The sequence below is a fragment of the Typha latifolia genome, chromosome 1, assembly GCF_019914945.1.
Source record: "Typha latifolia isolate L0001 chromosome 1, TyphaL0001v2, whole genome shotgun sequence".
Taxonomy (NCBI): Eukaryota; Viridiplantae; Streptophyta; class Magnoliopsida; order Poales; family Typhaceae; genus Typha; species Typha latifolia.
Genome location: NC_133086.1, coordinates 8,366,946 through 8,384,091, shown reverse-complemented (window position 1 = coordinate 8,384,091; position 17,146 = coordinate 8,366,946). Strand labels below are relative to the sequence as shown.

Below are 17,146 nucleotides of genomic sequence, written 5' to 3'. Positions count from 1 at the left end.
GTTTATTTGGTTGATAGTATGATATATTTGGTGATAGATTATGTGATCATGGATAGGTTAATAGATTTTATTTGATGATGTCATGATTATATGTGCACAGGAGAGTATCAGTGTGTGACGGGCCCCGCCCGACCTGTCGCGTGCGCCGCGCGTGCCGTGTGGGCGCGTGGGCGTGCACGTGCCGTGCCGGACGGGGGCGTTACATTAGTGATAGCCTAACTTTTTTCTTTAGGTCTTGAGCTAGCCTAGTTGGTTTTATGGACGGTTATTTGCTCACCAATTATGTAATCTTTTGGTTTAGTTAAACTTATCAAGTGAGCCCTTAATTTATGACATATCATTAAAGTTTAGCATGATTAATTATAATAATAATTGAATCAATTTTAACTAAATATTGCCTATTTGTTTTACTTTAAATTAATAATAAATAGTTGAATGATAATTTGGGATAAATTGTTTTAATTACTTTAATAATATGTCAGACTTTGGTACAGCTACGCCAGCTCTACCTGATTAATAAATATAAAAATTCTTAGATGGATCTACCCAATTTATAGTGAATGTCAGTAGAATTATTTAATTAATTAATTAATGCTAGGAATGTTGTGCTTAAATTTTTATTACTTTATTATCGAGGTGGGCTCCATACCTTACGAGAATGATCCTATAGCGCAGTTGCAGCCAACCATCTTTATAATCGATGTTAGGCAAGTGAAACTTTCATAATCTAGGAGTACTGAAGAGAACGAGATGTCTTAGTTTATGATATCATCGTAATTATGTCATACATATCTAGATATTTATTTACATTATAAAAGCAAGTAGTACAACTTAGTTTTACTTATTATGACATAATTACACTTGTCATGATTACTATGCATATTTATATGCATGGTTATATATATGATGGCACGTAATACATGATAATAATGTGTGTTCTATTATGCTTATTTATGTTGTATAATATTGCGCCACTATTACACGTACACTATTATGAAATGAGTGAATTTTGCGTCTCAATAGTATTCGACATCTCTCCAGCCATGGTAAAAAAATAGGGGACATATTATTATTATTATTATTATTATTATTATATAGTATGGCTCACGTTTAAGGTCTCTGTTGATCCTAAATTAACTATTGATTAACGAGAGCCAAATCCTTTAGGTATTTAAGTTAAAAGAGAATCGAATGACCTAGACAATTCTTACATTTGTATTCTCGGGACTGGGAAAATAATGCATGGATTGGTTTGGCAAGCATTGCTGCACTAGAAGACAAAATTACGCACAAATACTATGCAGATTCTACACCAGCGCGAAGGCACTTTCAAACGCATTCCAGTTAGGGGTGAAAACGGGTCCGATTAATTCCGACCCAATTCAGATTGAATTCAGATAGAAAATTTTTATCTGATTCGAATACGGATTCGGATACGGATAGAGTTTTTGAAAAAAAATCGGATACGGATTCGAATGCGAGTCAGATATATATTTCGGATTCGGATACGAATATCGGATATCCGTTTACCCGCATATTATTTTGAATGATTTACAGTTTTAGTTTACTTGTTTAAATAGTAAATATTAATATTATTACTAATAATACATTATATATTATGTATAGATATTAATTTCTCTAATTTTACATATTTGACATACAAAAAATTTATTTGTTGTAAAACTCTTAATATTTTTGTGTTAATTATATCTAAATAAAATATTATAATTCTTTTAAATTCAATCAATATCCATTTAAGATCCGATCCTCTATCCGAAAATTATCCGTATCCGTTTAGTTAGAATATAGTTTTAAATTTTGCTATCCGTCCAATATCTGTATCCGAATCCATATCCGAATTAAAAATATGGATCAGATATGGATTGAGCACTATCCGATCCTTTTTCACCCCCTAATTCCACTCCCGTAATTCGAGTCGTAACAATTTAATCATCTTATTAGTAACACCCATTGCACTAGTAATAACAAAACTCCTCATTTTATGTGGTGAAAAGATCACCGAGTGCAATTGGAATCCAGGCAGGCCCATATCATCAAATTTTCCATCCTCAATCATCCTCTAGAACACTCTCTAGAACACTCCACATTTTGGACGTTACCCCATCATGCCACCACGATGCGGCCACGTGTCACTCGCTTCCAATGCCAAGATCTGTGGCTGTTATGAACTCGTCAACCAATCCACAATCAACTGGAAGAGAGACTTATATAAGACTCTCTTGATGGTATAAATAACTCTACCCGTTTCCAAACTATTCGGCCATTAAGCAGCAACGTAGTGACAGTGTGGTTTCAGTGTCAACTTCCTCATTCCGCCGCCCTCCAGATGGCAACCGCCGTCTCCACCGTTGGATCCGTTACGAGAGTACCGGTAAATGCCACCTCTGGTTTTCCCGCCGTCCTTCTCCTTTGCTTTGATCTCCATCCCGCTAAGACTGGCTTTTGTTCACTTCGATATGGGGTTTTTAATGCATCGTCCTGGGATTCGGGGTACCATAATTGTAATCTCTTTGATTTCTTTTTAAGACCATTACCATTTGTTTGATCCTTTTGGCTCTGAAGCTGGTGCAGTTGAGCTTGCATGGATCCAATCCAGGAGCTCAGGTTACAAGCTCATCTTTCTTTGGGAGTACCCTGAAGAAGGTGAAGTGCTCTGGACTGAGACGTGGGAAGGTCTCCAGGAAGAGTTTTCCGGTTTTCGCCGCCGATCTCGACGAGATGAAGCAGACCGACAAGAACAGGTGGGCCGGGCTGGCCTACGACATATCGGACGATCAGCAGGACATCACCAGAGGGAAGGGGTTGGTAGATTCGCTCTTCCAAGCGCCGACCGGCGCCGGGACTCATGTTCCTATCATGACTTCTTATGAATATATCAGCCAGGGTCTTAGACAGTAAGTGATCAAATGAATTCGGAATATTTTTTTTTTTTTTTGGATCTTTCTCGTTTCATATTTTTGTAGATAATTTGTGCTTATTGATGAATTTTAGGTACAATTTTGATAACACCATGGATGGATATTACATAGCTCCAGCTTTCATGGATAAGCTTGTTGTTCACATCACCAAGAACTTCATGTCCTTGCCTAACATTAAGGTTATGAAAGTTTCAGTCTTCTTTTCTCTACTGACTCCTTTTTGGAAGTAGCAACTAAATATTCTGGTGGATTTTGACAGGTTCCTCTTATTTTGGGCATTTGGGGAGGCAAAGGCCAAGGGAAATCTTTCCAATGTGAACTTGTTTTTGCCAAGATGGGCATCAAGTGAGTTCTTCCAGCTTTCCTCCTCCTCTGTTATAATGTGACTATTCAGATCCATGATCGTTTTTTTTATTATTTACTGCAAAAGTTTAGCATCTTATTTCGTTTGAATCTAAGATTCTAGAGAACATATAAATCCACTAGTCATCCCTGTTCACATTTATATAGAATTGGATCTTGTACAAGTTTCTTGCTTGCATATTTCCATTACTTCTTTTACTATGCACATAATTCGCATAACCACATTCTCATGGGGCGGCTTACTTATATATGTTTGGAACTTTCAGTCCTATCATGATGAGTGCAGGAGAGCTGGAGAGCGGGAACGCCGGCGAACCTGCAAAGTTGATCAGGCAACGGTACCGCGAGGCGGCGGACATCATCCAGAAAGGAAAGATGTGCGTCCTCTTCATCAACGATCTCGATGCAGGAGCAGGAAGAATGGGTGGAACCACGCAGTACACCGTCAACAACCAGATGGTGAACGCCACTCTGATGAACATCGCCGATAACCCGACGAACGTGCAGCTCCCTGGGATGTACAACAAGCAGGAGAACCCTCGCGTTCCGATCATCGTCACAGGAAACGATTTCTCCACTCTCTATGCCCCTCTCATTCGCGACGGCCGTATGGAGAAGTTCTACTGGTCTCCGACGAGAGAGGACCGCATCGGCGTCTGCACCGGTATCTTCAGAACTGACAACGTTCCTAAGGATGATATTGTCAAGCTTGTTGATGCCTTCCCCGGCCAGTCAATTGGTATCACTCTAAAAAAATTTCAAATGATTAATTTATTAGTTACGTAGATCAAGTAACGTGATCAAATATAAACTATTGCAGATTTCTTTGGTGCTCTCAGAGCCAGGGTGTATGATGATGAAGTGAAGAAGTGGATTGCAGAGGTTGGAGTTGAGAAGGTTGGAAAGAAGCTTGTGAACTCAATCGAAGGGCCACCTACATTTGAGCAGCCAGAAATGAAACTGGATAAGCTTATGGAGTATGGCACTATGCTTGTAAAGGAACAGGAGAATGTGAAGAGGGTGCAGTTGGCTGACAAGTATTTAAGTGAGGCTGCACTTGGAGAAGCCAATGATGATGCCATTAAGACTGGATCTTTCTATGGTTAGGTATGCAATCTAACTTCTGGAGTGCTAAACATACGAAGTACTGGGCTAGCCTAATTATGCTTGCAGCTCACAAAATTTATACTGAATGCAGGAAAGGCAGCAAGGGAACTCAATTCTTTCTTTCTTTTTTTCAGAAGGCTGCAATGATCCATAAAACAACTGCTAGTTACTAAGATGGAAGATATCTATCTTCATTATAGAGATGTTGTTAGTCTTGTAGTTTGATGTAAAATTAGTGTTAATCTTTTTGATCTTTGAGAAGAATATGATGTTAACAAGCACTGGGCTTCTTTCAATCTCACCAATTGATCTCGTGGGATAAGGATCTTTAATTTGGATTTCAACCACTTGCCTAAAAAGACCATGTAAAGTAATTGGGGGTGAAATGCTGCAACAAAGAAAGCTATAAAATCGAAACAAAAATATGTTTTTGATAAGCACTAGTTAAGAACAAAGAGAGCCTCTTGCTTTGCTTAGCTAAGGAGATGGGGGAGTTCAACTACACAAACACCAGAATAAGTCATATATATTAGAATTTAGGAAAAAAAAATCCACTTTACCGCTCTATGATTTGGCTTAATTTTAACTTAAGTGTTTAACTTTCATGCGGTCTAGATTAAAATGCATTTTTCTTCATAGGAATGATAAGCTTTTTGATACATCTAAAATAATATCGATAAAATTTTAAATATATTAAATATATTTATTATATTTTTGTTATGTAAAATTTGATTGTATTATTTTAGATGTGTTAAGAAAATTTATTCAATCATCTACAACTATATTACTTATAAGTATCATAATATTTGACTTTTAATTTGGTCAAGTATGATAAAAAAAGATAACAATATACGTTAGAAGATCTATAACATGTATCTTCAAATTAATACCCATCAAATCTCTAACAAGTATTTTCAAATTCAATCTTTAGTATTATCAAGTACAATAAAAAAAGATAATAATTACAATTTAGTCAAGATTATATGATAATTAAATACTTAAGTTAAAAGTACATAAATTATTTTAAAATTAAGTCAAACTACACGGGGTAAAATGCAATCCTATAAATATTTTTAACTCAAAACATACGAAAGAAAACTCTTAGTATTATTTGACCTAGGTTAAATGTGAAAGTTGAATATATTGAAATGCCATCATAATATCATATGCTATAAAATCGCTCTATGGACTTTGTTCTCAAAATTGAAAAAGAGAGAGATGCCATCGTATCTTTTCCCACTCTCATGAACTTAAATCAATCAAACTCCATTCATAATGGCTTCAATCACTCCGAGTTGTCCCAATTACTTTATGAGCATACTTGTTTGCCCAAGAAAATTTTCCATGCTAGGATTTATCTTTTATTGCATCTCGACATGCCCTGTTAGCATTTGAAAACATTCACACAGCCAAATAGGTTCTGTTTATCTTAAGAAGTATTGAAGGATGAGAAGAAATTCCTCGGTAAACCTCAAACTTGAACGCACTTAATGGTAGCTTATAGAATTTAGAATTGACACATTGGCTTGCCGTCCATTGGCCATAGAGCTGTCAAAATAATCTAAGCCGGCTTGAGCTTGGATCGATAAGACTTGATCAAATGTGGCCTAAACATGAGTTTGTGCCGAGTGAGTTTGATAGTCAAAATAGGTTCGAAAATAATTTTACACCAAGATTGATCATGAGCAACATAATCAAATAAGTTCAATAATGCTCGAAAAATATAATATATATATATATATATATAATATAAGTAACTTTTTATTATATACTATACTATACTATAATTCTATTATATTCTAAGATTTAATTAAGTGGATTATTATAACTCTGATCTTATAGAGTCTAGTTTTAAATTTTGATTCTATTAGTTTATATTTTTAAGTTAGACTCTATTTTAAGTTTGATTTAAGTCTAAATCAAGCTTAATTTAATTCAAATTTGATTGGGCTCGAAATTTGACTTGAATTGATTAAGATTTAAAATTGTTTAGGAGCAGCTCGGTTAGGATTGAGCTTGATATTAGCTCAAAATTAAGCTCAATTACACCCTAACTCTGATGTATAAGAGAGGTTATGGATTTAATTTCTTTATAAATATTAAAATTAAATTTTTTTATTTTTTATTAAAATAATATATGCATTATAGTTTAGATTTAGAGCATCTCTGACCGTGGCTAGGCTCCAAATATGGAGCCAAAAATGGAGCAAGAGCCCGGTGCACTCTAACGCACTGAACTCCATATATATTATAATCATAATATAATATAATATATATTATTATATTAGCTATTTTAAATTATTTAATAAAAAATATATAGTTAGAAAACTCTCATCGAGATCTTTAAAATAATACTAATATTTAATAGTTTCAGAAGTAATTTTAAATTACTAATTTTTTAATTAAACGCATCGAAATTATATTACACGAAATAAACATCGAAATAAGCATTACATGGTATTAACTAAAAATATCAAAATTATATTACATAAAATAAGCAGAAATTAACCAAACATAATAAAAATAATAGATGTTTAATATTCTGGTAAGTCATCTCCGTAACCATCGGTTCCAGTTCCGTAGCCACCGGTTCCGATTCTATAGCCACCGGTTCCGGTTCCGGTTTTATTTTTAATATATTTTATATTTGATGTATTTCATATCTAATATATTTTAATATTTAATATTTATATTGGGAATAATTTTGAGTACATAAAATATAATTTATTAGACTTATTTTTATAAATAATAAAAATTTTAAAATTTAAAATTTAAATTAACTCAAAAATAATTTAATATTAGACTCATTTTAAAGGTCTCGATGAGACATTTTCAATGGTATTATTTTTGTCAAAAATTAATTAGTAAAACTAATTATATACTCAGTTTAACTAACTAAATTATTTAATAAAAGATACAAATAGAATTAAAATTATTAAATGTAATAATTATTGGGTAATTTTGGTATTTCAAAAGGTTGAAATGACAAATGAAGTCGGGCTCCATTTTTATGGTGGGGCTCCAAATTTAGAGCCCCACTATTACTAGGTCCAAATTTAGAACTAGCTTTAGAGCCCCATTGAAGCTCAACCGCTTGGGCCGCTTATTGGGTGAGAGACTGAGTTATCTTCTTCGATAGATTATCTCATAGTCTTTTTAAAAAGATAATAATAAATAATAAAATGAATCTTTTATTCTGTCTCTCGAGAAAAAGACAATCTTTTTTTGAATATAAAGGACAAGTAATTCGTTGAGGTGGGCTTTGGCTTCTTCCTCTCCTTTTCCGATTCTTCTTTTCGAATTCGTCGCCGGCAATGCCTGTGAGAGTAATCGAGAGCTCCGCGCCCTCACAAGCCTCAGGTTGTGGCTTTCTCCTGATCTCCCTCTCTCTTCTTTCTCCGCTCTTAGGGTTTATCTGTCCATGGAATTCTTTGTGTTATCAGATTGATCCATCGAGTGAGATTAGATCAGCGTTTACCCTCTTCTCTAGTTCTGATTTGAGATTTTTTTTCTTAATCAATATTGAATTGGAGCAAGATAATCTCTGAAATGCTTTTGCTTGTGCTCCATATTGATGTGATTAGGGTTTGCATTAATATAAGTGAGCTTTTTTTATTTGTTATCTTCCCTGTATAGGATTTCATATTCCAGTTTTTGTGGAAGTTTGCTGGTAGGAAGAAAATTGAACTTCTGAAATAATTGTTCTTCGTATAACTGTGGTCTTTGTGGATTTGTTTCCCTTTTAAATCTGAATAGTGAATGTGTGTTACAATCAGAGTTCTGAATATGGATTTGGGATCAACTAAAAGGGCGTGGTGAGGGTGAAATGGGTTTGGGTTTCTTCTTTGGACTACCAATGGTGGAAAGAGAAGAAGATAATAGGATTGTTAAAGGGATCCAGTCCCTGCTGTAGATAGCTATTTGGAGATAAAAGTTTATGTATTTGCATTCATTTCTTCTCCATTTTATAGACTAGGACTCTAACAAGGAAAGTACCTATGACTCATGCATAAAAAAGGAATGGATACAACTGGCTACCATGCAAGTGCATGCAAGCATTACATGCACTATTTGCATGTATTACATGCACTGTTTCTTTGAATCTTTTGGCAGTTCAAGCTTATAAGCAATAGTATTGATCCTCTCAATTACTTTGAGTGCCCCATAATACTTGGGAGCAAGTTTCATATTTCGCTTGAGAGCAAGGGAAACTTGTTTTGTAGGGTTGGAGTCTAAGATAGACCGAATCCCCTACAGACAATTCTTGTTCTCTGTGGAATCTATCATAAATATGTTTCATACAAAACTAGGCCTTCTTCAAGGTTTCATGTAGCTCCTTCAGTGCCATGTCACGATGCAACAACTCATCTTCCACAGCTTGTACCTTTGCAATGTCGAGAACATAAGATAACAGAGTTGGAGGGGCGCGACCATACACCACCTCAAACGGAGTTTTTGATTGTCGAATGCCAACTTGTATTATAGCAATATTCTGCCCATGTCGGCCAAATGCATCCATTCTTTTGGTTTGGTTCCACTGAAGCAATGAAGATACATTTCCATGGTGCAATTAGTTACCTCTGGTTGCCCGTCAGTTTGCGGGTGGTAGGAGGACCTATCATTAATTGAGTTTCATGCAGTTGGAACAATTCTTTCTAGAATGCACTAGTGAAAGTTGTGTCTCTGTCACAAATTATAGATTCAGGCATACCATGAAGCTTAAAATTTTGATCAAAGAACACATGAGCAACCCCTACTGCCGTATATGGATGCTTCAGTGGAATACAATAAATGAATTTAGACAGACGATCAATTACCACCACAATCAATGCCTTGCCTTGAGAAGGTGGAAGCCCTTCCACAAAGTTCATGCTGATGTGTGCCCAAATTTGTCTGGGAATGGGAAGAGGTTGGAGAAATCCAATCGGCTATTTGTGCTCAGCTTTGTTGCACTGACAAACATCACATTTTTTGATAAATTCCTTGGCATGTTTGAGACCAGTCCAATAAAACACTGCCTTCAAGCGTTGGAGTGTCTTGACTAGTCCTTCATGTGTGCTGTTATGGAATTGAGACAAAATATCCTACAAGAGTGGTGAGTCATCTGCAAGATAAATACGATCTTTGAAGAAAAGTACACCTTTATGAAACCTCCCGGGCCGATTGCGTTGTCTGCTAAACAAAGCTGGAGTAGTCGTTGGAGCTTGGAGTTACTTGCAACCTCTTCTTTAATAGCCGAGATCTACTGTGGAACAGGGTAAGAGACGACTGCAATTTCACCTTCATAATTACTTTGGTATAGTGTGTCTGTAACTACATTTTCACCTCTTGTTTATATTCAATGGTAAAGTCAAACCTCATCAATTTGTAGAGCCATTTTTGTTGTGCGAGGGTGGTGATCTTCTGCTCCCACAGGTATTTAAGGCTTCGCTGATCAGATTATATAGTAAAGTTTCTTCCTAGCAGGTATAGCCTCCACCTTTGAACTGTAGAGACCAAAGCCAACATCTCCTTGTCATAGGTCGATATGAGCAGTTTTTTTCCATTGAGAGTTCGATTGAAGAATGCAATTGGCCTCTTTTCTTGTGGCAGAACAGCACCAATACATGAACTTTATGCGTCACATTCTACCTCCAATTTCTTTGAGAAATCGGGTAATGCGGGTGCTAGCGCCTTTGTCTTTGCTTGAGGAGAGCTTCCTCAGCAATTTGAGACCAAGTGAACCCATCTTTCTTCAGCATCTTTGTGAGCAACCCAGCTATTTTCTCGTAGTTCTGAATGAACTTACGGTAATAACCAGTGATGCCAAGGAACCCTCTAAGCGCTTTGGTGGTATTTGGCTTGGGCCAATTAGTCATGGTCGTGATCTTCTCGAGGTCAACTGTCACTCCCTGGCAAGTAATGATGTGTCCCAAGTAGGCTACTTGGGTGTCACCAAAATGGCACTTTGTCTTCTTCACAAATAACTTGTTACTTCGTAAGATATCAAAGATCACCTTTGAATGTTGTAAATGTTCATCCCATATCTTACTATAAATTAGTATATCATCAGAAAAAAAGGACGAATTTACTATGATGATCGTGAAAGATGTCATTCATAAGGGCTTGAAAGGTGGAGGGTGCATTAGTCAGGCCAAATGACATGACCAAAAATTCATATTGCCCACTATGTTTTTGAAAGGCTTTTTGTGAAGGTCTTGGGCATGGACTCGAATGCTTGGAGCCCAACTTTAGCAGTCAAGGAGCTATTAATAAAATTACGTGTGCTTCTTGAATCCACCAAAAATTTCATTGATATTGAAAACAATGTGCCTTTCAATCTCATAGCTTGGGGAGTATGAGCCGCTGAGATTGCATTGAAGGAGATACCAGGCGTGCTCTCATTAGTTCCCTCGGCTTCTTGCGACAATTCTCCTCTATTGTCTTCCTCCTCCTCGGGCCAGCAACCTTCAATGATGAATAGGTGTTTGCATTAGTGATTGGGGGAGTATTTTTCATTGCAATGGAAGCAAAAGCCCTTATTTCTCCTTCTTCTATCTTCTTCTGTGTCATGCGCTTGATTGTAGAAGCCTGATGAGTGTGTGTTGGAGCTATAAGCCAGTTGAATCTATTGCTCTCCAACATCAGTGATCCGCAGAGAGTCTGGTTTTGAGCTTCAAACAAGCGAGCAAGGCCAATTGCCGCTTCTAGCGTGGCTGGATTTCCAGCTGTCACGTTGACTCACAAGATGTCACGAAGTCCACTTATGAAGCAATTAACTTGTTGTATTGGAGTTACATGACCCACTCGTGACATAAGGCATTCAAATTGTGTTTGGTTGTTGTTAACACTCCAAACTGCTTCAATTTAATCAAGTCAGCAAAGAAATCTTGAAACTTTGTAGGACCGTACCTTGCGTGTACTCCTTGTTTGAATTCCTCCTAGTTCATGGCCCCATGCAACTTCTTGTGGAGTTGCAACAACATTTGTGCATATCCTTCCATGTGAAAGGAAGCAAGCATCTCCTTCTCTTTTAAGGTGTGTTGGAATTCAAAGAATTGCTCCACCCAACAGCCAACTTGTGGGATCTTCATTGCTATTGAACTGAGGGAAGTCAAGTTTGTCTAGCTTTGGAGCACCGAAAGTGATGGATGTTCTCGAACTAGCCATGGAACGGTGGCCCCTGCCATTGTTGCATGGTTGAGATGCATCTCCTCGTTCTTGTGGACCAAATCAAGGTTCCCACCTCGATGACGATGTTGCAAAGAGCTTAGTCATCTTCTCAATGATCTTCTCGTGGCCGACAGCAAGGGTTCTCACCTCATTCTCTAAGCTCTCAATTTGCTACTCCATTGGCCTTGGCTCTAATACCATGATGTTAGAATTAGAGTTTTGAGTATGGATTTGGGATCGAGTAAAAGGGCATGGTGAGGGTGAAATGGGTTTGGGTTTTTTCTTTGGACGACCAATGGTGGAAGAGAAGAAGATAATATGATTATTAAAGGGATCCAATCCTTACTGTAGGTAGCTATCTGGAGATAAAAGTTTATGTCTTTGTATCATTTCTTCTCTATTTTATATTCTTTTACAATTGATGACTTACACCCATCTTGCCCACCAAGTAGACATGAGGAACATTCCCCAAAGATCTAGGACTCTAACAAGGAAACTACCTATGACTCATGCATAAAAAAAAGGAACGGATACAACTGACTACCATGCAAGTGCGTGCAAGCATTACATGCACTGTTTTAGGAAAATAGGAACAAGACACGTACAACTACTAAGATTTGTTAGTAACAATGTGCCTGTCGATCCTTTTGTCTTCAGTCTTCTCAAGATAATATAGCAAAGTTCTCTTAATAGTGTTCACGTAATTCTCGAAGGAAGTTTATACCATCTTTATCAAATAATATTGATCATTCCATGCCATTTTCTAATCATAAGTAGATAAGCCTTAATAAATAAGTCACCTCGAATGAATGTTAATGTTCTATGCAAAACTTGAAATGTATTACTTCTAGGGCTTCTCATTCTTTATAAGGAGAAATTGACTCTCTAAATTATATGCAAGTTATATTTTCCCTAGGATGTGGTTAACCTCATGGATTCCAAAATCAGTCGATCTCGAATCAAATCGGCCGATCCAGACTCAAAACCAGTGTAGTGGAGTTGGCCAGTTTTGACCAGAACTTGGCTAAAACAAAAAAAAATTCAAATTCAATTCAAATTTAAAATGTATCTAACCTATAATTAATGTCCTTAACTGTCTTATTTTCATATTTTCAATTTTTAATTTCTATCTCTTATGCACACTCTCATCCTACTCATACTTTACCGAGTTCATCCAATGAGCCCCTTCGGCTCTGTACTCTAAATTTGGATGATTGATTTTTTTTTTTTTTCATTTCTCTCTTTCTCACCTATTCTTTAACTTATGTTTTCTTACTGCTACAACTCTCTTCATTGTTATTCAACAGTATTCAACAGTAGTAATTTTACGAGTATAAAAATTTGTCAAATTTAAGTTGGAATTCATCATAATTTCTTAATGAGTTTTTTCTTTAGATTTTAGGTTTTATATGTGACCAATTTTTATTTTCTTATTTTTCTATTATTTTTTATAAATTTAAAAAAATTCTTATATTTTAAAATAATATCTAAAATTTTATATAATTAAAAATAGTCTGATTCTATTCATGCAGCCGATACGACTGATACAGTCGATGCGTATCTTTTTTTCTAACGCTAATCCTGATTATCTATACTCCAAGAGAGAATACAACATTCGCAATAACAGTATTTTTCTCCTTCTAGATTCTTTCATTCCATGACTCTAAACTCTAATTCTTATGGTAGAATAGTTGACTTAACATCCATAGTATGCATCTTTCTGATTTTGTTTGCTGAATTTCTTGACTTCATTTTATAGAGGATTAACATAGATTCAAACTTATTAAATAAACTGATCACTTCTTTCAGATGCCTTCAAAAATTTCCATAGTAGTGAGGAAAGACTTGAAATTGGTCAATGAAGATGACTGCTACAATAATGATATGATTATATAGCTAAAATTACAAACTTCATCATGCAATATACACGTCCTAAATATTAAATTAATAACCAGCATTCCACTTTCTTGAGATTCCCTAATGACATTTGACGATACATGATTAACTCTTTTATACACAGCGAGCACTTTACTACAAAATAAGCATGGTCTCCTTAAGCAATTTGACTTTAGTAGTTCAGTAGCATTAGTGGATAATAGTTGATGTAACGGTGTGGGACTTGCAACAACAATGAGAGAAACTTGTTCCTTTGACTAGGTAAGGAAAAGAAAAGTCTCATCTTCCGGGTGTTAAAAAGGAATGGAGGGCACATGCAATAGGCACATATGTTTGTATATAATCATATTTCCGTGATTCTAGCTATTTGCTGTATTTGGTGTTCTCTGTCTTATAATAAGTATTACTTTTCAAAATCATTGTCATTAAACTTGGTTTGTTCCTGTCTATTTCCTAATCACCTGCATATAAAGTTTTTTACTCTGTCTACTTTCCCAGTAACTAGCTTTTGCTTTTAATTATGGTTTTCTGTTTTCCAACAATTTTTCTCGCTACATGTAATACCATATTGAAGAAAAACTTTTGTTCCAGGACAAGATGCTAATCTAGGGCACCCTCCTCCTCCTAGTTGTTCTCTTTTGAGCGTTGGACGGGTGAGTTTGGTCTAAGTTTTTAAAGCTTGACATGGACATGAATTTTCCTGCAGCTGTCGGATGATTATCAACAAGTTATTGTCCAAATAAAAGCTCATTATGTATTTAACGCTATTATCACTTTCAGCTGTACTTTCATTTCTTAGTCATGAAAAATGGCATTCTTATGACATTAATTTGCATTTCTGAAAGTATGATGGCATGAACACAAATAACTTCATTTGTCCCTTAAAGATGCATTATTCAAACTAAATTGTTGATCAGTTAAATCTCCTTAATCCTACCACTCACTGATTTTTATTATGATCTGGATTGGCTAGAGATTTCTGGCTTCTAGGATTGTACAATCCTACAATATTGATAGTCATTTCAACAACCATGCTAAGGGCCAAGCAGGAATCCATCTAGAGGGTCTCAGAAACTTTGACAAAACCATGGGAAAGAGAAAACAGAAGGGGGAGGAGGAGGAAGGGGGGTACTCAACTTTTGGTGTTTGGCTTCGAGGACTTTCACCTGGTTTTTGATGGATTTAATCATTTTTCTTGTCTCTTACTTTTTATCCCTTCATTGGCATATTGTTACTGTAAAGATTGGAGTACTTTCCACCATAAGAAGATTATATCCCCCCGACCCTGAGTTACTCTCATAAACTTATTTACCTCTCAAAAAACATTATCTGCCAGATTTTCCTATTATTACATATTTTCATCCATTACAATGACTCTTTTACATTCCACTAATGTGGCAAGTTTCACCATTCAGTGTTTCTATACAAACTATTTTATCTCTGGAAACTATTTTTCTTCTTTTAGTCTTTTGCTGGAACTCAGAATGTTTCAAGTTTACAAAAAGATGAAGCATGGAAGGTTAATGTACGGATACATGGATGTGATCTTGAGCATGGCTATTTGTGTGGTACAATGGAAGCGCTTAATGTCCCCTTAGCAGAAACACCTGTAAATATTTCTGTCTTTCTATTTTAAACTTTTCTTATACTTGTTTAAACTTGTAATTTCGGTATGGCAGCTTGCAGCTGTGTTTATCTAATAATATGCAGATCCTCACTAACTGCTATCTTTCTTTTGTACATATTACAGGTAGTGACATTCTGGGAGGGAGAAATAGTAGATGCAAAGAACTACACATTTTTCACTGGCAAGTGGGAAGCAACGTATGGCCTCAAAAGCTACATTATGCCTGGATAATGTTGCGATAGGATATTCTTGTATTCCTTGACAAACAAAAAAAGTTGCTTGTCTTTACAGGCCAGAAGATGACATAAGGCACTGGTCTAAGTTCCCATCTTTTACTCCACTTCTGGTAAAAGAATAGCTAAATTTAATGCTCGACATTTTCAGAAAAGAACACTGTTTTATTTATCTTCTTACGGCAGAGTCAGATTGAGCCAGATGGTGGTAAATCTTTGGACTTGAGTAACTATCCTTACATATTCATGGTATTCTATAACTTGGAACTTTTTTGTTACATTTTCTATATATTACCCTCATCTCATTGGGAAAGATGATGAAACTTTTCCATGCTTGTTGCAGAGATGGAAGGAGCAGTACTTTGTTAATGTTGGAATTGACTGTGGCTTGACTATTGCTGGCTTCTACTATGTTTGCTTTTCTTGTAGTGATGGCTCCATCAGTGGCTTCTATTATGACCCAAACAGCAGGTATATAGAACATTATCTAGATATTATATTTACTTCTTCATTCTGTTTTGATCGCATATCCATATATAGTTCTTTGTTTTAAGTTTCTTGCATGAAACTGCAGTATTTGAATTAGTATACATCCTACTAAAGCAAAGAGATGCATTGACATTGGTCTCATTTGTTTTGTCAATATCATGCTTTACAGTCCATTTCAAAAGCTTGAATTGAAGTGCACAAATGAGAAACAGTCAGGCTTCACATTTTCTTCGTATCAGCTACAGTGACTGCCAAAACATACAGAAGATTGAGTTGCACATCATGATCGCTTTGGAATTTGCTAATAGACCCAATTACTGAACACTGGGCAGATACTATTGTTAAGCTTTTGTATAGTTGGTGTGTTGTGCATGTATCAGGATGATTATTGTAATGAAGGATAATCTCTTAACTTTATAATCCGAAAATACCTTATCGTAAAGAAGGACCAGCAACTTCATCTTGTTTAACAGTTAGCCAGATTGATACTATAATTGTTACTTTTAGTTCATGCATGCATAAATACCTGTATGAGGATTTGTAGAGGGTGGAATAGGTGGCTCTTGTGTCTCTTCCTGATCAGGCAAAGAAGATGCTGCTCCCTTTGCCATCTCCACTACGCCCATTGCATCAGCTTGCTCTCTGTTGGCCTGGCTTACAGCTTCAGAGATGACCTGGCAGAGTAGCACATCATCTTCTCCAGGCTCCAACTTATCCATCACGTACAATTTCTAGGACTTTTTTTTATTTTTTTGGTTACAACTACTTTGGCATTAGTTGTCATGATTCTTGATTTTCCTTTCTCGATCCTTGGTCAGATTTTCTTGTAGTTTGGCAATATTTTCTTATATTTCACTTTGCAAGAGAGATCAAATCTAAAAACTTGCTATTGTGGAGGTTTGCATAGATTAGAATATAATCGTTATTTTTTTTTTCATCGGATATGATCAAATTAGATATCGTTTTTAAAGATCCCTATAATATCAATAGAATTTTAGACAACAAAAATATGATAAATATATTGACGATATTATTTTAAATATACCAGAAAGCTTATCAAATTCTCTAAAAAATTTCTCTAACAAATATCTTTAAATTCAATATATAATTTATTTAAATATGATAGAAAAAATAACTGTTACACTTTAGTTCAAAGTACGTGGAGTTAAATGCTTTAAGTTAAAAGTAAAACCGGATGAGTCAAAGTGCAATTAACTCAAAAATATATTTAGAGATAGTAACTCATATCACCTTATTGTTTAGTTCATAATTAAGCCTTTTAAGTGAGACCATGATGAGCTATCTATCCTCGTGAACTCTAAATTTTATATATTCTTATT

The 17,146-nt window shown here is 35.6% G+C and overlaps 2 protein-coding genes across 2 annotated transcripts; both read left to right on the top strand.

The window, feature by feature from the left end:
* Positions 1-2,347: 2,347 nt before the first annotated feature.
* LOC140780295 (ribulose bisphosphate carboxylase/oxygenase activase, chloroplastic-like) lies at positions 2,348-4,690 on the top strand. Its single transcript, XM_073125731.1, has 7 exons — positions 2,348-2,482; positions 2,584-2,915; positions 3,013-3,118; positions 3,199-3,284; positions 3,569-4,041; positions 4,123-4,409; positions 4,501-4,690. Exons 1-6 carry the CDS (start codon positions 2,348-2,350, stop codon positions 4,407-4,409), a joined length of 1,419 nt encoding a protein of 472 aa, XP_072981832.1. The 3' UTR covers positions 4,501-4,690.
* A 2,923-nt stretch (positions 4,691-7,613) lies between these two features.
* LOC140802173 (uncharacterized) lies at positions 7,614-16,276 on the top strand. Its single transcript, XM_073157616.1, has 8 exons — positions 7,614-7,769; positions 14,049-14,110; positions 14,923-15,066; positions 15,208-15,281; positions 15,376-15,430; positions 15,504-15,566; positions 15,661-15,788; positions 15,976-16,276. Exons 1-8 carry the CDS (start codon positions 7,724-7,726, stop codon positions 16,052-16,054), a joined length of 651 nt encoding a protein of 216 aa, XP_073013717.1. The 5' UTR covers positions 7,614-7,723; the 3' UTR covers positions 16,055-16,276.
* Positions 16,277-17,146: the final 870 nt, after the last annotated feature.

Bases quoted from the DNA above. Each gene is read 5' to 3' on its own strand.
- LOC140780295 (XM_073125731.1), top strand. From the start codon at position 2,348: ATGGCAACCGCCGTCTCCACCGTTGGATCCGTTACGAGAGTACCGGTA. The intron at 3,285-3,568 runs GTGAGTTCTTCC...TGGAACTTTCAG, and splicing joins TTTGCCAAGATGGGCATCAA to TCCTATCATGATGAGTGCAG. The intron at 4,042-4,122 runs GTATCACTCTAA...AAACTATTGCAG, and splicing joins CTTCCCCGGCCAGTCAATTG to ATTTCTTTGGTGCTCTCAGA.
- LOC140802173 (XM_073157616.1), top strand. From the start codon at position 7,724: ATGCCTGTGAGAGTAATCGAGAGCTCCGCGCCCTCACAAGCCTCAG. The intron at 14,111-14,922 runs GTGAGTTTGGTC...TTCTTCTTTTAG, and splicing joins CTCTTTTGAGCGTTGGACGG to TCTTTTGCTGGAACTCAGAA. The intron at 15,431-15,503 runs GTAAAAGAATAG...TTCTTACGGCAG, and splicing joins CATCTTTTACTCCACTTCTG to AGTCAGATTGAGCCAGATGG.